The 23,087-nt window shown below is 38.6% G+C and overlaps 1 protein-coding gene across 13 annotated transcripts in view; it reads right to left on the bottom strand.

Annotated features, from left to right (window-relative positions):
* The window catches only part of GRIP2 (glutamate receptor interacting protein 2), a 539,887-nt gene that overhangs the window by 50,283 nt on the left and 466,517 nt on the right, over nt 1-23,087 (bottom strand). For all 13 annotated transcript variants that reach the window (XM_081950499.1, XM_081950498.1, XM_081950493.1 and 10 more), the window contains exons 10-14: nt 20,601-20,726; nt 17,529-17,681; nt 16,727-16,913; nt 7,361-7,506; nt 4,500-4,580 (exon numbers count right to left, since the gene is read on the bottom strand). In XM_081950499.1, the coding sequence (XP_081806625.1) occupies nt 4,500-4,580; nt 7,361-7,506; nt 16,727-16,913; nt 17,529-17,681; nt 20,601-20,726 (693 nt within the window). The remainder of the gene's footprint in view (nt 1-4,499; nt 4,581-7,360; nt 7,507-16,726; nt 16,914-17,528; nt 17,682-20,600; nt 20,727-23,087) is intronic.

Here is a 23,087-nt window from a genome sequence, read left to right on the forward strand (position 1 = left end):
ATTTATATTTTCTTCCTTTAGTAAAAAAAACCCACAATGCTACAGGAATAGAAAGATTGGACCTCAAAGATTCTCAAAGAATTTATTGCAGAAACCCTTCAAAATGTAACACCTCATTCCTTGTTTTACTTTATGTAGATTAAGTCTGGATTATTATATGGTAATGGAAAGATTAAATGAGTTTGTAAAATAATCTTCTTATTGATGGCATAGATTTCTATGTTAAGAAAAAAACCTAAATCTATTTTTCAAAAAGATTTTTAAAATGTTTTTTCCACATAAACAGAGTACTATATGTAAAATGCATTAGGCTTAGGCAGTTGTTGATTTTTTAAAAAGTCTGATGTCACACATCTAGAAATTAATATATTCTTGAAGAGAAAAAATTGGAGAATACATCAAATTGGCTTTTGAGTTTTGAGTTGAATTTGAGTTTGAGTTTGAGTTTATTACATTTATAAACCGCCCCCTCTCCCCGCAGGGACTCGGGGCGGTGTACAGACGTCGCATATAAAAAAACAACAAAGCACAACACAAAAACCCAGACAAACAACGTAAACCTACAGTCTGTATATTAGCCCAAACTAATTAATAGTTAAAACAATCTAAAACCAATTTAAAACCCCAAAATTTAAAATTTAAAAAGCCATCCAGGAAGGTCAGTAATAGATGTTACTTATGATTACAAATGGGCCAGGCCGGCTAGTCGGAACAGGTAGGTCTTGAGTTTCTTACGGAAGGAGCGGAGATCAACGGTTGAATATATACTACAAATGTATTATAAATATTTCCCTTCAAAATTTCCTTAAATCCTATCATTCCTTCTTATCTTGACAAAATGAGTAAATTAAGTCTCAATGACCAATACATTCACCCTTCTACTAGGCATTTCTTTTTTTATTGCTGCCTAGAAAGTTCTCCCCTTTTCACACATTATACTAACAAAGCTCACAAGGTTTTCAATGTCATAATTCAACCTTCTAGACACTCAGTATCAACCATAATATTTAACCTCACAAGGGTTCAAGAGACTCCTATCAGAAGAAAGACTTCAGCTACTCTAATGAAATGTGGGAGTGTCCTTAGAGCTGCAGTCAGGCTAATGGTCAAAGACGAGGAAACAGTAGATTGCAGAATAAATGGCAATGGGGGAGAAATGTATTTGCAAGATTCACACTCACACAATAAAGCAGAAGTAGTTCATATGGGTGTGCTTCAATGTTGGGATTCAAACCTTTTAATACCAGTTCTGTGGGTGTGGTTGTTGGCCGTGGTGTGGCGTGGTGGGTGTGGCAGGGGAAGAATACTGTAAAATCTCCATTTCCTCCCAATCAGCTGGGACTCGGGAGGCAGAGAATAGATGGGGGCAGGGCCAGTCAGAAGTGGTATTTACCTGTTCTCTGAACTACTCAAAATTTCCGCTACCGGTTCTCCAGAACTGGTCAGAACCTGCTGAATACCACCTCTGGTGTGCTTCCTTTCTGGACTATCTTTTAAGGCTGACATTGATCTTGTAAGTCTCCTCCATCACTTTTGCAGCCCAAGAAACTAGGGAGAGTCTCTTCCGAGACATTTGCTATGTCCACATTACTCCTGCAAGCTAGGCTATCTATTATCTGACTGTTCCCCTGGTTGCAACTCTTCCCTCTGCCTCCCAAGCTCATTCCCATATTCTGTTATAGCTACCGAAATCACCTCTCGCCCCAAACAAGAGGCAAGATGGCTGATGCTCTTATTTAATATCCTGCCTCAAAGAGAGGCTTTCACGGTCTGCAGGAAGACAGACAGTTTCTGATTCATGACATGATAGATGATGTTTCTCTACACGCATGTCCAGTTTTTATTAAAATGTATAATGACTTAGATGGGGGAGATTTCCCCCTGAAGAGGTTTGAGCATATAATTCACACGCATCATTGACATAGCCAGTCATAAAACATCTTCCACCACTGATTGAAACATGAAGGCATTGGGGAAATGTGTGTACTGAAAGCAAGTTTAATACAACTATGATCACATTTCAAAAAAGAAAAATAATCAGACTGGAAAGGACAATATTAAATCCCCCTCCCCCCCAAAAAAATTGAAGATCTGAGGAAAAATATGCAAAGGAAAAAATACATTTAAGGTTCAAATTAGAAAAGAACAGCAATCTGCATAAAAATGCATTATTGCTCGAGAACGTCTGTTTACTCGAGAGTAAATGTTGTAAATGAAAATATGTTTATAAGCTACTAAGGCTTTTAAATCAAGCTGCATCCATTTGTTAAAAAAAATATCCCCAACTATAACAGCAAATGAACAAATACATGCATTCACTTTTGAGTGGTTAAAATTCTAAATGCAACCAGTTTCATTTTAAAACCTCCCAAGACCCTCTGAGAAGGATCAGAGATTTTTGATTAATAGTCCAGTTTAGTGAGAGAAAATCCATTTTGTTTTGCTATTGCTCAACTCTTGAGGTTAGAAATTCATGCTTATCATCCAGGAAAGCTGAAAGGCCCAGCTGACTTTCCTGCCCCTAAAATAAACTATGCCCTATGGAAATCTGACATTATTACATGAAGTTTTTGTCACATTCAAAGCAAATATTTGAATTTCCTTGACCCAGTGATAAATTCAGATACTTTTAATACACATTATATTACAAGGGTGAAAGGCCTTGATGACTATTGGAGAAAATTATAACTTTCAATTATACCTCTCCCAAGCAGACCTTAAACAAGCTACTGCAACAAAGCTCTCATTAAAGTGTTTTAATCTATTCATAGCTTTTTAACCTTCAATCAGCTTCTTTGATTCTCAGTTAAACATATGTATTATTGGGGTAGAGGTTCTTTGGTAATAATCGAGTCTATGTTTCCAAATGCTGTACATCATTTTGTAGTGCCATCGTATATTTTAACAGAAGTTGTCATCTTTCAGACTCCAATCCTTCTATAATCCAGTACCATTATTCATTAAGAAGAGGGAAGCTTCAGTGATATTTGGGGGATTGTCAGCATGTGCAGAAATACCAATAAAAGTATACATGAAAATTCTCATATGCATGGAAATCAAAGGTGGGTTTCTGATCGTTTGCCCCGGATCAGGCGAACTGGTAGTGACAGTGACGGGAGGCTCCGCCCACCCACTCAGATGTTTCTGCACATGCACAGAAGCATCACTCACATGCGCAAGTGCACATGCACATGAGTGAACCTATAGTAAAATCAATTGAAATCCACCACTGATGGAAATAGTCTACTGATACTTGAAGTTAGAATACTCATGGGAGAAGCACAGAATTTTCTTTCGGATAGCAGGAACATCACTCTAAAGCATAGCGTTTGCTTTATAATCCATTCAATTACACATTCCTCAGAATGTGTGAGTTCGGAAATAAGAAGTGACAACTCTGCTACTCAGTTAGGAGTTTCTACTTGGGTTCAGAGCTGTATTTTAGCAGAAACTCCTTTCCATCCCACCATTGCTGCGAGGCTGCGAGTACACAATAATGCAATGATATTTCACTAATTTTAGAGAGCACCTAGTACCGTAATGGCAAACCTATGGCATGCATGTCAAAAGTGGCACACAGAGCCATCTCTCAGGGCACACCAGTCATTGCCTGTTGCTCTTCCGGGGTCTGGTGTGCTGGCCAGCTGCTCTTTGCACATGCATGTGTGCCAGGAACCAGAAGACCAGGTAACTGGCATGCATGCACATGCCAGAAACCGGAAGCTCAGCTTCCGGGTGTGCACATATGGGGAACTATCCTTCCGGTTTCTGGCACTCCCACACATATGCACCAGGGAGCTGCTCTTTTGGTTTCCCGAGCTCTGCCGCCCACATGTGCATGCTTCCATTTCGGCACTCAGTGCCAAAAAGGTTAGCCAACACTGACCTAGTACTTCCTAAAATTTGTCCGAAATAGTATGCAGTTGATATGGTGTAGTGATTAAAGTGTTATTAATGATTAAAGTGTTGAACTAGGACCAAGATATCTAGATTCAAGTTTTGCCTCTACTTGGAAAGGTCACTGGGTGATTTTGGGCCAATGACACTTCCTCAGTTGAACCTATCCTACAAGATTGTTATGGGGAACATTGGAAGAAGACGTGCAACACATGAACCCTTGGGACTCCTAGAGAGAGGCAAATTATAAATCTAACTTTTTTTTAAAAAGCTATTATCAATTTGGAAATGAGCACCACTGAAACTGATCTGAAACTCTTAGGAGTTCTTTTGAACACAATTTAGAAAATCTTGGCAGGAGAGATTTTACAGCACCACCCAACCATTGTAAAGCCAATATACAGCTTGTCTTCATTACTGCTATATCATCATATTAATGTTTGGATGATATTAGAAGACATTATCAATCACTAGGAGGGAACTGACTCTACACTTGGTGAGCAAGTGCGCCTTGAAAAAAATTAATGCAGAAAGTCATCTTCACAACATTTTCTTGTAGAAAAGAAAATGGCAAATGCAGCTTGTAATTTAGAAATACTTACAACTGATAGTAATCCCAAGTTCCACACCCCTTTTCTTAGGCAGTTTCACATGGAAGGTACCACTGCTTGGAATGACAGATTCTGTGGAACAAGGAGACCAATTAAAAGGGCAAGATCAAACCAGAGGGTCACAGGGTTGGTTGCTTTGTCTATCTGTACTAAAGTACCATGTACCTGTACTAAAATTTCCAATATGTGAAGATAAGTACAAAGTTTAGCACAGCGTACAAAGTGTAGCACAAAGTTTACTTTGGCATTGGAAAAAGTATTTGATGAAAGACCACTGACATAAGTCACTTCTCAGTTTTCAGTGGCTTTCCTATAGGCACACCTTTCTATTCATACTAGAATTTGCTGTCGCTGGAATCAAAACCTGCAAGACAATTGGGCCAGTTCATGTTGGATTCCAGAACATTGTTAGGTAGAAGAGGTTTGGGCAGAATTAATGGGAAGATCATAATGAATGAAGCTGCCTTACATTTTCTGTAATATTTTCTAATAGCTCAAAGAAGTTGTGTCTTAATGAATATTTCCTTACTGTATTTAGTCTAGTACAGTCAGATCAATATTACTGTGTTTTCCTGAAAATAAGACAGGTTCTTTTTTTTTTTGACCCCTGAAATTAGCGCTTGGCCTTATTTTCAGGGAGGCCTTATTATTTTTGAGGTGCAGGAGGCGGCAAGCGTGGTCACCTCATGGCTGCTGCAGTGTTGCAATATTTTCATGGAGGGCTTATTTTCAGGGAAACAGTATAACACAGATGACATTTATAAGTAGTCCTCAACTTATGACAACTGAGTCCAACACATCTATTGCTAAACAACACAGTTGTTAAGTGAGTTTGCCCCATTTTATGATTCTTCTTGCCACAGCTGCTAAATAAATCGCTGCAGTTGGTAAGTTAGTAACATGGCTGTTAAGGGAATCCGGCTTCCCCATTGACTTTGCTTGTCAGAAGGTTGCAAAAGGGGATCACATGACCACGGGACATGGCAACCTTCATAAGTACCTGCCAGTTGCTAGGCATCTTAACTTTGAGCCCATGACCGCAGGGATACTGCAACGATTTTAAGTGTGAAAAATGGTCATAAGTCACTTCCCCCCCCCCCGTGCCATTGTAACTTCAAATGGCTATTAAACAAATTGTAAGACAAGGACTAGCTGTACATTTAAAATTATGTGTGACATCTTTTTGCATTTAGTTTTATTTCTGTTTGAACTGTTAAGTGTAATAAAGGCTTTCATTGGATTAATGTTTGTGTATACATAGCATTCAACATTCAGAAAGGTGGGTCCTAAACTGTATAAATATATTCAGCATTTTTGTAGATCGGCATCTAAGAGACAAAGGCTCATTTCTGAAAGAACAAGTCGTGTGCAAGTGATTTCTTCTTCCCTTTCTTGGTCTCACCAATTGGGGGAAAAAATTGTTTTTAGGACTTTGCCGTTCAGATTCTATAACTTTATTCTAGAACTATAATTTTATTCTATAAAATCCCAGTTATTTTAACAAGATTAAATTAAGTAGGACATTATTAGTTTTCCTCTGAGATTTAGCCATTTTTCGTTTTACAACTGTAGACACATCAGAGCTTTGACAATTATCTAGTGACAGGAGCAGCCTAAAAGGGGCCAGCAGCTGAGAACATGGAAGGTGGAGGAGCCATTAACTGAAATGAAAACTGGAGCTATATAGGTGTCCCACCCAGTAACTCCGGGTGTCTTCTATAACTAAATATAATCACATCAATTGACTCTGAATAACACTTTCCCGCCTTTGTTAGTTACAACATATTGCAATTGTAAAAGTGCTAATTAAAATCAGAAGATCCAAATTCAGTTGCGGGCCATCATGAGGTTTACCAAGAAACCTCGTGTGGTCACCATCTCTTATCTTCATTCAGAAATTTGTAGTAGGGTGTTTTAGGAGTACTTCCTATGCATAGGCATAATAAATATTGTCGGTGATAGAAGAAACTATAGATATAGTCCTCAATTTAAAAACATTCATTTAGTGATTATGAAGAGTTTCAACAGCATTGAAAAAAGAGACAACCAATCCTTATGGTCATATCATCAAAATTCAGGCGCTTGGCAACTGGCATGTATTTATGACAGTTGCAGCATCCTGGGGTCATGTGGTCACCATTGGTGACCTTCCCAGCTGGTTTCTGACATGAAAAGTCAATGGGGGAAGCTGGATTTTCTTAACAACTGTGCGATTCACTTAACTAGTTATTTGCTTTACAATTGCAGCAAAATGGATTGTAAAATTGGTGGTGACCCATTTAACTACTCCATTCTTTAGCAATGGAAATTCTTGTCCTAATTGTGGTCATAAGTTCACAATTATACTTTATCTCATTCCTATGTCCGGTGAACTGAACTGAGAAATTTGGAAAAAGTTACTTATTTCTTATAAAAATGAGTGAGGGTTTTTAGACAGAATCAGACTATTCACAATTAATTTATTTTTAATCAACAGAAATTTTACCAGTCTGAGATACTTTCCAACCAAACTATCTACCATCTGAAGAATTCTGGCATTTAATCTGCTCAAAACATTGCTTTGCCATTATTTGTTTGTCTTTCCCTTAATCAAACCTACTTCTCTTAATGTACTTCTACGTAACTGTTGATACATATTTGGAATTTTATATATGGCATACATAGTTTCTGGCTTTAGAAATCAATATAGTTGCCCAGTACATCAAGATCATGCATCATGTCTAGTCTCTGGGTCACTAAAATAATCTGGTCAATGTCTACTGTTCTTTGCTGCTGCTAACTACGTATATTGAAAACAAAACAACGTAATTAAAAAATTAAAATTGGGATTAAGCGGGAAAAAAATTCCATACCTGCCACATCAAATTCAATCTCTAACACGACTTTATTTGTAAGTGCTGCATCCCGCAACAGCTGGTTGGCTTCCTCCATTGTCCCATCTTCAGTTGCAATGCTGTTGATGGAAAGTACTCTGTCTCCAACTTGTAGAAGGCCACACCTTTAATGAAGAGTGGTGAAGGAGGTTGGGAGAAGTCAAGAAAAAAAGACATTTATCAAGACTATGTAGCCCAGGGGTGTCAAACATAAGGCCCGTGGGCTGGATCTACCCCGTGATGTGGTCGGATCTGGCCCATGGGGCCATCCTTAAAACTGTAAGAGGCCAACATACATCACTTCAGCCTGGTCTACCTGCATCGCTTCAGCTCTGTTTACCCATGTCACTTTGGCCCGGTCTACCCAATGAGAAGAGGAAACATCGGGCAGAGTGGCTTCAGCCTGGTCTACCCAATTTAAAGAGGAAACATGCCAGCAGTTTTGGGAGTGGCATCAATCTGGCTATGCCCACCCAGTTGGCCACACCCACCCAGTCAGCCATACCTACTCAGCCTCCCCCCCCCAAGTCAACCACAGCCCTCAATGAAATTGAGTTTGGCACCCCTGATGTAGCCCCTTTCCCATGATATCAAAGAACAAGACTGATGGGGAATCTAATATGAAAGCTTACATATTTGAGACAGTCAAGTAAGAGAGGATTCATATACATGGATGGACTATTTGTAATATCTTCAACATCTGATACTCTTCCCGTTCTTTTCTACCTGAGTGAATTAGGTTGGAGCCTGTCTGAGCTTCTTTCTAATGCTCCTACTTCTGGGGTTCAACACATGCTTTTGTTTTTGCAACTACAGTTTCTTCATGATTTTCTACATATACGAAGATACACTAAAACTAACTTTAAAAAGTCACCAAAAGTCACATGATATGTGCAGTATTGCAAGCTGCAGCTTATTTAGCTCACTTCAGTGCTTCAGAAAGTCAGGTAACGTTTTTTCTTTCTTCCTATTTTCCCCCTTGAACCCAAATATACCCTTATGTTCCTTAATAGTTTGAAACGCTATTGCTGTATTTCTATATATGAGACTGAAGAAGCTACCTGGATAAGCAGCAAAAGTTTCAAGCCAAAAAAGAAAAGAAGTCCAGTTGCCATGACTCAACTTCCAAGACAGTACTATATTGTTTTAAGATAAACTTTTTATACAATGTTGTCTTACATTTATTGTCGTGATAGTTCTGCATTTGGAGACTTGGAATAGCAGGAACAGAAGAAAAAACAAAAAGAATTACAGGTGACCCTCGAATTACAAAACACAACCAGAACTGAGATTTTGATCAAAAGTCACTGCAGTCATAAATCAAGGGATCCACGTGACTTGCTCTGATGTTTTAAAGATTTTTAAAGCAGTCGTTAAGTGAATCATGTGGTCATTAAGCCAATCCTTTCTCCTGAATGGGTGCGTTTTGACAGGGACCAACAAAATACATTGTCAATTGCAGTCATGTGACTGTGGGAAACTACAATTAGTTGTAAATGTGAGCCATTGCTAAGTGGCATCAATGTGATTGTGTGATAGGGAGAACAATGTTTTATGATTATCAAAATCACTCTGAATAGTGAGATGGATACTTTTCAGAAAGAGAGAGGGAGAGAGAAAGAGAGACAGAGAGGAGGGAGGGAGAGCGGAAGGAAGAATGGGATTTTATGAGTCATAAAGCATCCTTTTCGAGACTGTCATAACCTTGAATGACAGATCATAAGCTGAGGATTACAAAAGTGAGGAAGAATCAAGCCACAAGAAGAGATTCTGAATAGAAGAGGCAAAGGCAGTTTCAGAAACAAACTGAACAATAAATAGATGGATGTAGCAGTCCTCAGAATATAGGGACAGAGAGATTTTGGATAGGAACCACTGCAAAATCCAGGGGCAGGATTTTAAAATGAGTGAAGATTATCCTTGAAAATCCTAAAAAAATTATGTGCAACTGTAGCAAACCACATAGAAACACCACAACTCATAAATGGCTGGGTAAATCTTAATGCTTTTAAAAGAAAAAAAATTATTTATGTATAAAGATCTTCCTATTTAGTAATTACAGTGAAAAGGCTGGAGAAGCTTTTGAGAAACACAGGAACAGCTCTCTCTGTTGAGTGTTTCTGATGTACCATTCAAAGACTGGGAAAAAATCCATTGAACTGAGCTTCTAGCAAAATTGTCTAAACATCTTTGCATTTCTAATCAATAGGGGGAAAATCAAGAACCAATATATGATTTAGCCCAAGAATAGAGTACTTTGAAAATTTAAAAGCTTTATATCTTGGTTGTCTGAGTCCAAAACATTTTCTTTCCCTTATTAGTAGATTGAAAAGAGCTAATAGGATATTTAAGGCTCAAATCCTCCAGCTTTTCAATTTTGTGAAATGGAATTATAGCCAGTTATTCCTTTAATATAGACACTGATGCAAGATATCACATATAATTATGATGCTGCATTTACAAGATCACTTTTTTTCTAAAAGTAAGAATAATAAGAGAATATCACAGAGATTTATATAGATCTTCAGAGGGATGAACAAAGTCACTGTCAACTTCGAAACAAACCTGGCAGGGGCCATTTTCTTGTTCCTCAGTTGCCAGTATGGGGAGGGAGAAAAGGAAGATGGAATGCTTTTCTAGACACAACACAGTGCTTTCTTGTGAGAACCAAGGTCATCTCCACAGGTGACGTCTAAAGTCAGGGAGGAGTGCCTGGAGAACCTGCCAATTAACCTTATCGGCCAATGTGACCTGTGACAATTGGGGAGGGAGTTATTTCCTATTTTAATTATACTGAAACCATGGGAAAGATTTGGGGTTGGTTTTACAATTGATAATGCCGATAGAATGTATCCAATAAAGAAATCCTTTGAGGAAGATTGCAGTCTCAGAGTTCTGGATTCGTTAGTCAGAACCATGACAGCCAATTTTCCATTAACAAAAAAATCTAGACCCATTAAAATGTATCACACTTTTTAAAAATTTTTAAATAGTAGGTATTTGCCTTTTCCCTCTTTCTCTTTGATTCCATTTAAAGCACAGACTACATTATATGTTACATGCTACACATGCATTACTTCATGGGTGTCCAAACTTGGGAACTTTAAGACTTGTGGACTTCAACTCCCAGAATTCCCCAGCCAGCCATGGGAGTTGAAGTCCACAAGTCTTAAAGTTCCCAAGTTTGGACACCCCTGCATTACTTACTCGAGATTTGTTGCTAGCAAAGAAGGCAGGACAGGCTAACAGTGAGCCACAAATTTACTTCCCTGCCTGCCACTGGTCAAGATTGCTATAGCTATGTCCCCAAATACAGAGGTACGGGACTGTTTTCCTGTTTGCAAACTCTGGAGCTGCTCCAACTTCTTTAGAAGAATTATGTGATTGCCTGGGTGAATTCTTGTTCCCTCCTTCCCAATTCCATGGCCTCATCTGTGTTGTTCAGTGCTTCGGAGGCACTTTGAGCCACTTAGAAGAGAAATATAGCATGATGAAACAGATGAATGCTAGTTCTCCTGAGGTTGTGGCTAGAATACTAGAAAGATTATATCATACCCCATACTAAGTACTTTTAGAATTCACTGGGGTAAAATAAGAGAGTACAACACTCTTGATATTCAACAACAATAAAAATATGAAGACTCCTGGATAGCCTTGCATAAAGGTAAATGTTCCCCTAGCACATATGTGCTAGTCGTTCCTGACTCTAGGGGATGGTGTTCATCTCTGTTTCAAAGCCAAAGAGCCAGCGTTGTCCAAAGACGTCTCTGTGGACATGTGGCCAGCATGACTAAACACCTAAGGCGCACAGAACGCTGTTACCTTCCACCAAAGGTGGTTCCTATTTTTTCTACTTGCATTTTTACATGCTTTCGAATGGCTAGGTTGGCAGAAGCTTGGGCAAGTAATGGGACCTCACTCTGCTATGTGGCACTAGTGATTCGAACTGTCAAACTGCCAACCTTTCTGATCAACAAGCTCAGCATCTTAGCCAATGAGCCACCCTGTCCCTTGCATAGCATATGGCAATTTCATATATGTTCATGAAGACTGTTCAGGAAAATCTGTATGTAACTCTAAGAGAAATTTAGTGTTAATCACGGATGAAGGTTGTTGATTTCAAATACATAGTTGAATCTCATTGGTGTGATTTGGGTGTCTTCCCAGTTAAATGACAGATAGAAGCCTCTTTCCTACAGCAGTATTCTTCAATGCCTGAGGAAAATTTGACATGGCCAGATGGCATCTGCAGCTAAATTTAAACAAAGAGTATTTGGTCTTTATTCTAATGAGGAGTGGCTGCTTGATCAAATGTTTCAAGATAGAGCAGTTGTGCTATTAGTGGAAGATGGAAAGCATATAATGCATCACATGGTCATCCTTGCAAAATTCCACATATCCTTAACCTTGTGATCAGCAACAGTGGTAATAAAAAAATACTATTTTATTTTGATTTAGCTAAGAAGAATTTGAAGGTGTGACTCTACCTTCAGGTATTGCTCTTACTTATCCAGTAGAAAAAGCAGTGGAAAGGAGCTGGCATTTTTTTTCATAACTGCTGAGTTTTACAAAGTTAGCTATTCTCACACTCACCCATCACATGTAAGTAATAACCTGTAGAACAAGCTTTCCAAGTATTCACATAAAATTGGGTCAACTGATTTGTTTCTAGAGGGAAAACTGCAATTTTTGCTGAACTGAAGATTATAGCCCAGTTTCATATGTGAAGTAACAAGGAATGAAAGCAAAACAACAACAACAAAACCAACCATTGGAAAATGTCACAGAATTATAGTAGCATACGACTGGAAGGGACCTTGGAGGTCTTCTAGTCTAATCTTAATTTTAGTAGCCAAATGTGTCTATGGCACTAGGGCCACAATTTAGCCACTATGTCATACTATGACAGCTAGCAAAATACAGATGCATTGTACATCCTTGAGTGAGTAACGTAAATCACTTAACAAAAAGCCTTACCATATCTGAAGAACACATAATTAAAATTCATAGAAGAAAATCTGGAGAGTGAAAGAGTTTCATTTCTGTGGGTTTTTTATTTTTGGCTTCTATCTGTGTGTGCAATGTAAATTTGCTTCTCTATGTTGTTTGAATTATTTTTAACTGGATCAAAAGGCCTGTATATGCAGTGTATAATCTAGATATTTTAAATCAGAAATTGTATATAAATTGTTTTTCAGTGTATCTATCTGCTTTTCAGTAAATATTTCATGCTCATTCAACAGGGCAAACAATGTCATCAAATATTAAACAGAATAAATTCACCTAATGAAGCATATCCCCAAAATAATGCAACAATAATAATTGAAGCTATCATAAAAGTAGAAGCAATAGGAATACTATTTTGTAAAGTAAACCAAGGCAGAACTCATTGAATTTTGGAATTGTAAGGGATCCTGGAAATCAGCTAGCACAATCCTGCACTTTATGCAAAGTCATCATGTATCATGCAACTCCAATATCCTTGGGGGAAAGAGTCTGATTTGGGAAAAATAATTTCTGAGGATCTCTCACAAATCTGACCTTGTTTCCAAATTCTAAAAGCAACAATTATTTAGTCCCCATAGGTATAAACCCCACTTCTTGGACTCCTCTGAGTTAAGTATTTCATGGCCTTTGAGAATAAATCATAACAGTTCATCTTCAATTACTACAAGGTCTGGGTGGTAGAAATGAGTCTTGCCCCAATTGTAACTTATCAAACAGAACACAATCTACTATGAAACACATTTTCTGCACTTAACCAGCTTAATTAGATAAACAAAGATTTATTGGGTCCTAAGAGGATTATCATAAATGGCTGATCACATGTGCAGCCTCAAGATATAAACTTTCAAGGTTCATGGAATACACTGAAAATAAAATATCAATGTTTTTCTTGACTGGAAGAAACTGCACCTTCAATTTTATGGAAGCAAATAAATGCTCCACCTGATAAGCAAGCCAGAATTCAGAGAAAGATAGTTGCACTTAGATAGCATGTAAGTCTGCGTGGTACTTTTGGGTACCATTGTAGTTAGAAGAATTCAAACATATCTAGTGCAATTTATATACTACTGTCAAATTCTTAAAAATAGAGGATTGCAAAACTAGCAAAGGAACATTTCTGTAGGATAGACATCCATAAATACAGAATAACAGAGTTAGAAGGGAACTTGGAGTTCTTCTGGTCCAACCCGCTGCTCCAGTAGGACACCCCTACAAATGGCTGTCCAATCTCTTCTTCCAGTGATGGAAGTTCAAAACTTCCAGTGATGGAGCACCCATAACTTTTGGAGGCAAGCAGTTCCACTATTTAATTGTTCTCACTGATAGGAAAGTTCTCCTTAATTCTAGGTTGGATCTCTTTTTGTTAAACTTCCATCTAAAAACATCATAAAACTTGTGATACATTCCATTTAAGTATGCTCATGTTTTGCCCTTGTGCCAATGTTTTAGAAGAAGCATAACAGCAACTGGGTAAATACCATGCCTCTCGGGACAACACATCTAATTGTACACAAACACACACACTCATAGACATACACAAACTGCTAACTTTGCAACTATGATGTCTGGCAAATTTCCTAGTCCAACAATGTCCTGAAAGAAAGGGGCAAAAAAAAAATACTAGACCAAATTCAACTTCACTACAATCTGAATCTGTACTTTGGATTGCAACCCTTCCCAATATTATATATTTTTACAATCAGATCTGCTTCTAAAACAGCTGCTTGGGGAAAAAAAAAGACGAGTACAAAATATGTAACATAAATACACATCACGTTTTAGGCTGCATAAACAGAGAGATAGAATCAAGATCACGTGAAGTGATCATGTGAAGTGACCACTTTATAATGCTTTGGTAAGGCCACACTTGGAATACTGCATTCAGTTTTGGTCACCACGATGTAGAAAAGATGTGAAGACTCTAGAAAGAGTGCAGAGAAGAGCAACAAAGACGATTAAGGGACTGGAGGCTAAAACATATGAAGAACGATTGCAAGAACTGGGTATGTCTAGTTTAATGAAAAGAAGGACTAGGGGAGACATGATAGCAGTGTTCCAATATCTCAGGGGTTGCCACAAAGAAGAGGGAGTCAAACTATTTCCAAAGCACCCGAGGGTAGAACAAGAAGCAAGGAGAGATAATAAATTATGTTATCATAGCATGAACTATTTTTCTTCTGAGATCCTCCAATCTAGTTTTATTTGCTCTGATTCAATTTTTCACCATGGATGTATTAATGTTAACAGTTACAAAACAAACCTTTTCTTTTCACTTGCTGAAACTGCACCCAACAGCAATACCTGTCCTTACTTATTACAAGTAGTCCTTGACTTATGGATGGAGTCTCCCCATCACGGCTGTAAGTAGCGACTATTGTAAATCAAATCACCCACATGACTGACCTGATTTTATGACCCTTTTTGGGGTGGTCATTAAATGAACACCACAGTTGTGAAGCAAACCAATGGTTGGCTATGGGTTGGTTTTGTCAACAACTGCCATTTACTTTCAGTTTTTGGCAAAAAAAAAAAAAGTCAGTGAAATGTGATCATATGACTATGAGAGGCTACAAATGCCCATAAATAAGGGCTGGTTTCTGAGCATCTGAGATGTGGTCATGTGACCAGGAGTGGGCTGCTAGGGATTCAGGAGAACCTCTAGCTAAGATTCTGTGCAGTTTGGAGAACCTCCAAATCCCACTCCTGGATGGCCCCGCCCACCCCTCCCCTCCCAGGAATCCCCATGTGTCCCATTTTGGATGCAGGCAAGTGCAGGGCACATGTGGAGGCTCAGGGAGGGTGAAAAACAGCCCTACTGGAAGTTTGGGAAGGCCAGATGTGGGTCCATTTCTGGCCTCCAGTGGGCCTCTGGAGCCTGGGAAGGCTGTTTTCGCCCTCCTGGAGGCTCAAGGAAAGTCTCTGGAGCCTGGGGAGGGCAAAAATGCCCCCCATGCTGTGGTGCAGGAGGTCAACTAGGCCATGCCCACCAGCAACCGGGCAGAGAACCCCTTGCTAAAAATTTTGAAGCCCACCCCTGCATATGACCATGGGGGGGGGGGGGCGGGAGAGTTGTTGGAACTTTAGAACCAGACTGTTAAGTATCCCCAAAGAAGACTGTCCTAACATTGAACATTTGCTAAGAGACTGGTCATAAGTTGAGGTCTACTTATACATACAAACACACACTTGAAAAGGAATCTCTGTTACAGAAGAAGCAAAGCTACAGCTGTCCTTCAGGCTATGAATGCAATATCAGAATAATCTATTACTTCTGATGCTGTAGCAAAGTGGTCAAATTTAGATCACAGAACAGAGTGCTCTTTGAGTTAATCAAGCTGTCAGGATAATTATGGTGTAATTTTAATGATTTGTGATTTCATGGTAGGCTGCCTTTGACTGTTTAATTCTGAATGTTACTACAATACCAAAAAGTCCAGATTGAATTGCTCCTTTCAACAAATGCTGAAAACACTGCGATGTACAACAAAATAGAACAGAATTGGCTATTTTGTTAATTCTTTTATACCTGATAGATGACAGAAGCTCCAAGTACTTGCCAGTTAAAATTCAGAAGAAAGTATATAGTACTAAAATGTTCTGTCTGTTTGTTTGTAACCTTTAATCGGGCAAGGTGGTGTATTATAGGGCAGCAATTTTTGAACCAGGATACCTCAAATAAGCTACCTTATAGAATCCAACCAGAATCCAGGATCCATTATTCCTATGGGATTGAAATTTGCAAAGCTGTAGTGGCCTCAATGCCATATTACTTTTCTTAGAAACCCAAAGTTTGTATCATGCAAGGAAAGATGGGAAGACTGTATACCTGCCCTGGTTCCTACCTCCCTTTTGACCTTGTGCCCCATCAGCTGGCAACAAGGCCTGATAGGCAAATGGAGTTTGGCTGCTTTGGAAGTGAAGCCAAAATTTGAAATGTTTTAATGGCAGTGGGTGGTGAGGGAACTTAGATTCCTGCTGCATAGGGCTGGTTGGAGGGCACCTTGGATAGAAGGGAACTTGGGAAATACACCAGGAGAGGAATGCTATCAGTGGAGTTTTCCTTGTGGTCTGCAGTTCTCTTTTGTTTTTCCTATACTAAGCAAAGTGATAGGCAGTTCCACATCAGCTGAGGAAGCGGAGGAAGAGGAAGCTTCGCTGGGACTCTGCGGAGGGTCATGGTGGGAGAGGAAACAGCATCAGTCTATATGTTATATCTTGAAAGAAGGATGGCCCAATGGGTCATGGGTTGTCTACTGATCTCTACAGGGAAGGAGGGGACACCTCTGTTAACAAGTGGCAGCACTACCCTCCTCATCTGAAACCCAAGAGGTCTCTAACCTTTCAGCTGGACTGTCTGGCTCAATGAAACGGATGAGAGGCGGCGAAGAGAGGGTTTCGGTAGCAAAGATCCCACCCTGGAGCTGCAGTCCAAAGCCGTTCAAGGGGTCTCCTCTTAAAATCACCTCTGTTGTTTCTGTATGAACAATCTGCCCACCAGGACCCACAGTGCTGGAAGCTAATGATACTGAAACAAGAGAGGGACACAACCAAGTTAGCACTTTAAGGAAACACTGGACACTTCATTTTCCAAAGAGAAACTTAGAAATCAATTTTATGAGGGAGACAAGTCAGCTCAAGCAAACTGCCATCAATCTTAACAAAGCTCTTTAGAGAGAAGGGCTGCCCCCTCAGAAAAGAAGATATGTGTCCGCCTGCACCATCATTCCTCTACCTCTCTTCATAGGTAGCTAGAAGAAAGTATGAGAAAAAGTCTAGATAAAAAGGAAGAGTTCTGGTGAATGAAGGCAAATATACGTGTCCCAGGATAATATTGAAGAATCCAATCTGGGTCGATCACAAGGACCAGAGGTTTTATCTTTCTTCTGGGCTTTTGGAATTGTGCTGAAGATGGGCTCCAGCACAAGTCCAAAAGCTCAGAAGACACAACCTCTGGTCCTGATGAATGACCCAGATTGGATCTTGCAAGAGTTTGGAGGAAAATTTAAAGAGAGCTAACAAGAACATATCACCATAATCGTGATAAAGTGGACATATTGTCCATTCCCTTTAATTCTTCAAAAAAGGGGGAAGAATTTTGAAGACGAGCCTGAATAATCCTGCAAGAGCTTGTGATCCTTACATGAACTTTTGTGCTCCTTCTTCCTCTGTCTTCTCCTCATCAGTGTGGCCCGTGGGCTCATGGGATGATTGCTTCGAGGTAGAGTATTGGAATTCTGGTAGGCCAACCCTGATGTGTTCATGGTGGGAGATGCAAAGTTGGAAGCTACAAGAGCTAGATAAAAGACAAAAGAAGCCATCTTAGTATTTGATGTGAACTCATACTTGTTCAAAGCAATTGAATCCCATTCTCAATTATTAGTCAAAAAAGAAAATATGTCATTTTGTGTCCCAGTTTTACTAACACATTAATCAAGATGAGTAAATAGCTGATCATACTTTTCCCATTCCCAGAGTATCTTACTAAATATTACTAAATTAACAATCTTCCAGCCTTGATTTTAGCATCTTTGCTGACCTACACAAATATTTAAATTTGCCAAAATAGAAAGGGTTTTCTCAAATCCTATGCAGAGTATAGAGATTCCCTTTTTATTCTCATTCTTTTAGAAATAATTGGGAAAAACTGAACTCTTATACCACATACTATGTCTCAAGGACAGGACAAGGAAGAGATTTGCAAGGAGTATTGAGAATGGTAAAGAAAATGCACTTTTGGAAGGGAGGCGGGGCTGACATCACTACAACACGACATGCAATCTTGGGGCTCCAGGATTGCTGTCAATATCTCTGTTGCTGGACGGTCCTTTTTGGACCTAAACCGTCCTGTAGAGACGGTGATAGAGAAGTGCATGTCCTGCTGATCTCAGGGGCACCGCAAAGCCCCTGATTGATCCAGGAGAAGCTTTTTTTTCTGGCTACAAAAGAAGAAGCTAATGAAGCTGCACAATGTTGGGACAGCCCCCTACAATGGAAGCAGAGCAGGAGAGAGAGTGTGTCAAAATTGGTGAGATAAATTTTACTATTAAAGAAGAGAAAACCTAAAAAGATTTGAGTAAAATTAAAATGGAAGATTGAAGAGAGTAAGCAGCGAATTAGCCTGAATCAAAACTATTGTGTTATCTTTTTTTCATTAATCTCATTTCTTTTTTATGGATGGAATTTTTACAAATGCCTCTTACGTTTAAATTGGACTGGTCTTTTTTTCCTTCTTCTTCAATTTTTGCCCATTATGTGTATTTGTGTATTAAGAATTTCTTTCCTCTCAATGCTTGGCTGGATCGTAACTTTTAAGCATTTTAAGCATTTTTTTTCTTAAACTTGGAGCTTAGAGAGAGGTAAAAGCAGAGGGAAATGAAGTAACACTGCCATCTAGAGGCTGGAGGCTTGGTTACATCTGATATCTCAAGGCTATTGGCTTTGTTTACCAAAAGGGACAGGGAGAAAACACGTCTTGTTTATACAGGTGCTCTTTTGGAATAAAGAGAAAGCCCTGACTTGAAAGATTACACTGAATTTATTTGAAACCTAGCAAAAAGTCTTGGATGTCTTACTGGTAGTATTTACAACTGGGAAAAATGGTGCAACATGAGGAAGAAAAGGAATTTACATTGCAAAGAATTATGCTAGAAATTCAAAAAGTCCTAATAAGCACAGAAAGAACTGAAAAGAGACTTGAGATTATAGAATAAAGAACAGAAAGAATGGAGGGAAGAGTTGAGAATATTGACGAAACAATGATGAATTTGAAGATAGAGTTCAAAAAATTCCAGAAAAATATGAACAAAGCAATAAGAAAATTGTTGATATTGACAGCAAACCGAGCATGGAGGGAGATGATACATGTGGAACATTGAAAGGAGAGGTTGATGAACTGGATCTCTATCTCAGACCTCAAAGCATGGAAGAAGAAAAGGGAGAAAATATGGCTGAAACAATGAGAGTAATTTTGGCAGAAGCACCAGTGATAACCAAAGGCAAGCTGATGGAAGGAACAGGGTTTTGAGTCTTTAAAAGATATGCAATGAGCAACAAGTTGCCAAGAGAAGTCCACATGAGATTTATCCAGAAAATAAATAGAATACGGACTTTACAAATGGCAAGAGATATTGGACGGCACTACTACTGAAAGTATACAGGATGATGAAATGAAATGTTACAATAAAAATTAAATTAAACTTAGTTAAATTTTGAGTATTGTGTATAAGATAAAGTAATAATAGTTATAGTCCAATAAATGATTAACAATGATAATAATTCACTTATATACACTAGATTGATAATATGAAATTTTATATAAACTGTAAGTGAGAATATAAAGATGTAATACCATTGGATGATTTCAGGATGATGTAATGAAATGCCATAACATATGCCTTCACATAAAAAGGATGTAATAATAGTTATATTCATTGAATGTTTAATAATTATAATAATTGTATACATATATATTAGATTTGATGATATGAATATTGGAAAGTGCTGAAATGAGTAAGTTGACATATGAAATTAGGGAACAAGAAGGTAAACAAGTTTATAGGATATGGGATTGATTTTATCAGTAGTTAGATTTTAAAAAACAAAAACAAGATGGAATTGAAAATTATTAGAGAATGTTACCAATACCAAAATAATAGAATGATTTAGAATAGGATACAAAAATGCTTTATTATTGGATATATTGAAGATGATGTAATGAATTATGATAACATAAATGAACCCATATTTAGAATACCTCATTTAAAATGAAGAAATAATAGTGAAAGTCAAATAAATGAAGGATTGTAACAATAATGCATATAAATATATCTGATTGATAATATGTGACTTTATATAAAGTTTAAGTGATGATCATGGAAAGGACGCACAAAAACTTTGTAACCAATCGGCACACTGTACGGAATAGAAGATGTTTTTTATGTTACATGTCTTGTTTGTCTATGTTTGTTTAAAAATAAAAACTTTTCTAAAAAAAAGAAAATGCACTTTTTCCAAACGACCTTGAGTGAGCGTGTGTTCAGAAGAAAAAGAGAGAGAAGGTTTGGCAATAGGAAAGGGCAAAGCTGGTCCAGAAGAAACAGCTCATTGGACAGATTTTGAGTACCCAGAACTGTTTGCTGGGGATTCAGATTGTAATTCACAATTCAGATTGTGACTCCCCAGATCAAGAAAATAGAAACTTAGGCTACATTACATTTACAATAGTCCTGGCTGGTTGTCTGGTTCCAGGTAGGTGTCTTGCAATGTCCTGGATGGTGGGTGTGGCAGTAGCTGACGCAAGGATCCCAGCAGTGGTGGTGTTCACTCTTCTGCACTTTGACTTTTGCCAACAATAGACAAATAAGGTAACAAAAAGAGAATGTCAAAAATCACAGACAACTGAAACCAGCTAGTTGGCTCACCACTAAAAGTATTTTTAAACATCCATTTGCACACATAAAAACAATAATCATCTGTCGAGGCTGCCATTCTGCTAACTTCGCATCGCAACCTGCCAGGCGGACATTAGCAACGGGAGGAGGGAGAAGATCAGAATGTGGGAAGACAAGGGAGGGGTTTGGGAACCAAGCCATGCCAGGCCAAAAAGTGGAATGTATCAATCCAGTCCAAGATCAACCAAAAGAAAGTAGAGATGGAGAAGGCGTAAACAGAGGGTTTGTTATCCAAACAACATGAAGACAGCTACTTGGACGTTGACCGGTAACAGGAAGATGGCCAGGGTGGAAGGGAAAGTTAATTTTATCTTTTGCATGCCAAACTGGCAGATTCCGCTACGCTACTTCTGTAACCATTTTAGCTTTCAGTAACATATACCCTTGGTAAGCAATGGGCCAGGAGTCTTTCTTTGCTAACTAAACTAAGTAGGATGGATGACTTCACCCCATGGATAATGAACACAAATAGGAAAGAAAGTCCTTAAAATATCTGAGTATTTTTTTTGGTTGTTGCTTGGCTTGATGTGCTTTGGAGAAAAAAAAATTCAACAAGTATACTGAGATATTTGCACAGTGGCTCATATAGCTTATTTGTCTTCCACTTTCAATCTGAAAGGAGTCATTTTTCCTGCACTTTCAAAACCACAGGATCAGGGAATAATGATGGTGAAAGGGCGAGTTCAATAGTGCCTTTGAGGAAATATATTTCTCTTTTGTGAACTTGCAATAAAGTTTCCTCTTGATAGTTTAAGGCACATTACTCTTCCGTTGCTTACATAAAGTCAGGGTAAGCACTGCTGAATTAAAGAGCACATACTTCTCTTTTTGTTTCTTATTGTGGATCAAACAGTGAACATAGCTTGTCATAAAGGTAAAGGCTCCCCCACACATGCGTACTAGTTGTTTCCGGTTCTAAGGATGGTGCTCATCTCCATTTCTAAGCTGAAAAGCCAGCGCTCTCCGTAGACGTCTTCGTGATCATGTGGCCAGCATGACTAAACGCCAAAAGCTCATGGAGTGCTGTTAGCCTTCCACCAAAGTGGTCCCTATTTTTCGACTTGCATTTTTTACATACTTTCGAACTCCTAGCTTGGCAGAAGCTGGGATAAGTAACAGGAGCTCACTCCGTTATGCGACCCCAGGGATTCGAACTGCTGAACTGCCGACCTTCTCATCGACAAGCTCAGTGTCTTAGCCTCTGAGCCACCATATCCCTATAGCTTGTCCAGGATAAATCTAGAAATCAGACAGTAGAGAATCCAGTTGCAAAGAGCTTAGCCACATTGCCCCAGGAGCTTTAATAAGTAAAATGGATAGTCTACAAAAGTGGGAACAGATGAAACTCCTGATATTACCCATGGGAATTACTGTTTTAGGTCAAAGGAGTGTGGTATAGCTACTTGTCACAGCAGTGTCCCTTGTCAGAGAGCTAGTCCTTCACAATATTGGTACTCCATAAACTGTACCCGAACATTCAATTTATAGAGTATATCTCATCCATGAAGGATGGTTATTAGAGTGTGCAAAATTAAAAGAGCTGGAGTTAAGCTCATGAATAGAAGAGACAGCCTTCACAAGCACCAGTTGTAAAACAAGAGTGGGAAATACAACCCAGGCTGAAACATCTGCCAGAGAACCTAGTCACATTTCCTGGTTGTATTCAGAACAACTGCTACAAAATCACCTTCCAAAAGTCTGCAAACATTATCTCTACTAATCAACATCAAGCTAATCCTCATGAAGTGTTTCCCTACTTCAGAAATAATGTGTAGTGTTAAAAAAACAAAAGGAATGAGAAAGTGAGTTTAAAAATATATGTGATTTTTCACTTAGAAATTTTCCCTCCAAATTTACTTTGCAAAAAGTTACAATACAATACAATGCAATACAATGCAATACAATGCAATACAATACAATACAATAGTAGAGTTGGAAGGGACCTTGGAGGTCTTCTAGTCCAACCCCCTGCCTAGGCAGGAAACCCTATACCGTTTCAGACAGATGGCTACCCAACATTTTCTTAAAGACTTCCAGTGTTGGGGCATTCACAACTTCTGGAGGCACTTTCATGTATTATGTATCGTTGTAATACAAGGGTCTAGAAAACCACTCTTTCTTCTATATATTCGAAGGTTAGAACGTTAAAAATGCTGACAAGCCTGGCTTACCAGCTCATTTAAAAAAAAAAGTTGTTATTTAGGAGGTACTTGAGATGAAGACATTCTGATGATTTACAGAACGTAAAT

Source organism: Natrix helvetica (genome assembly GCF_964273705.1).
Source record: "Natrix helvetica genome assembly, chromosome: 1".
NCBI classification, from domain to species: domain Eukaryota; kingdom Metazoa; phylum Chordata; class Lepidosauria; order Squamata; family Natricidae; genus Natrix; species Natrix helvetica.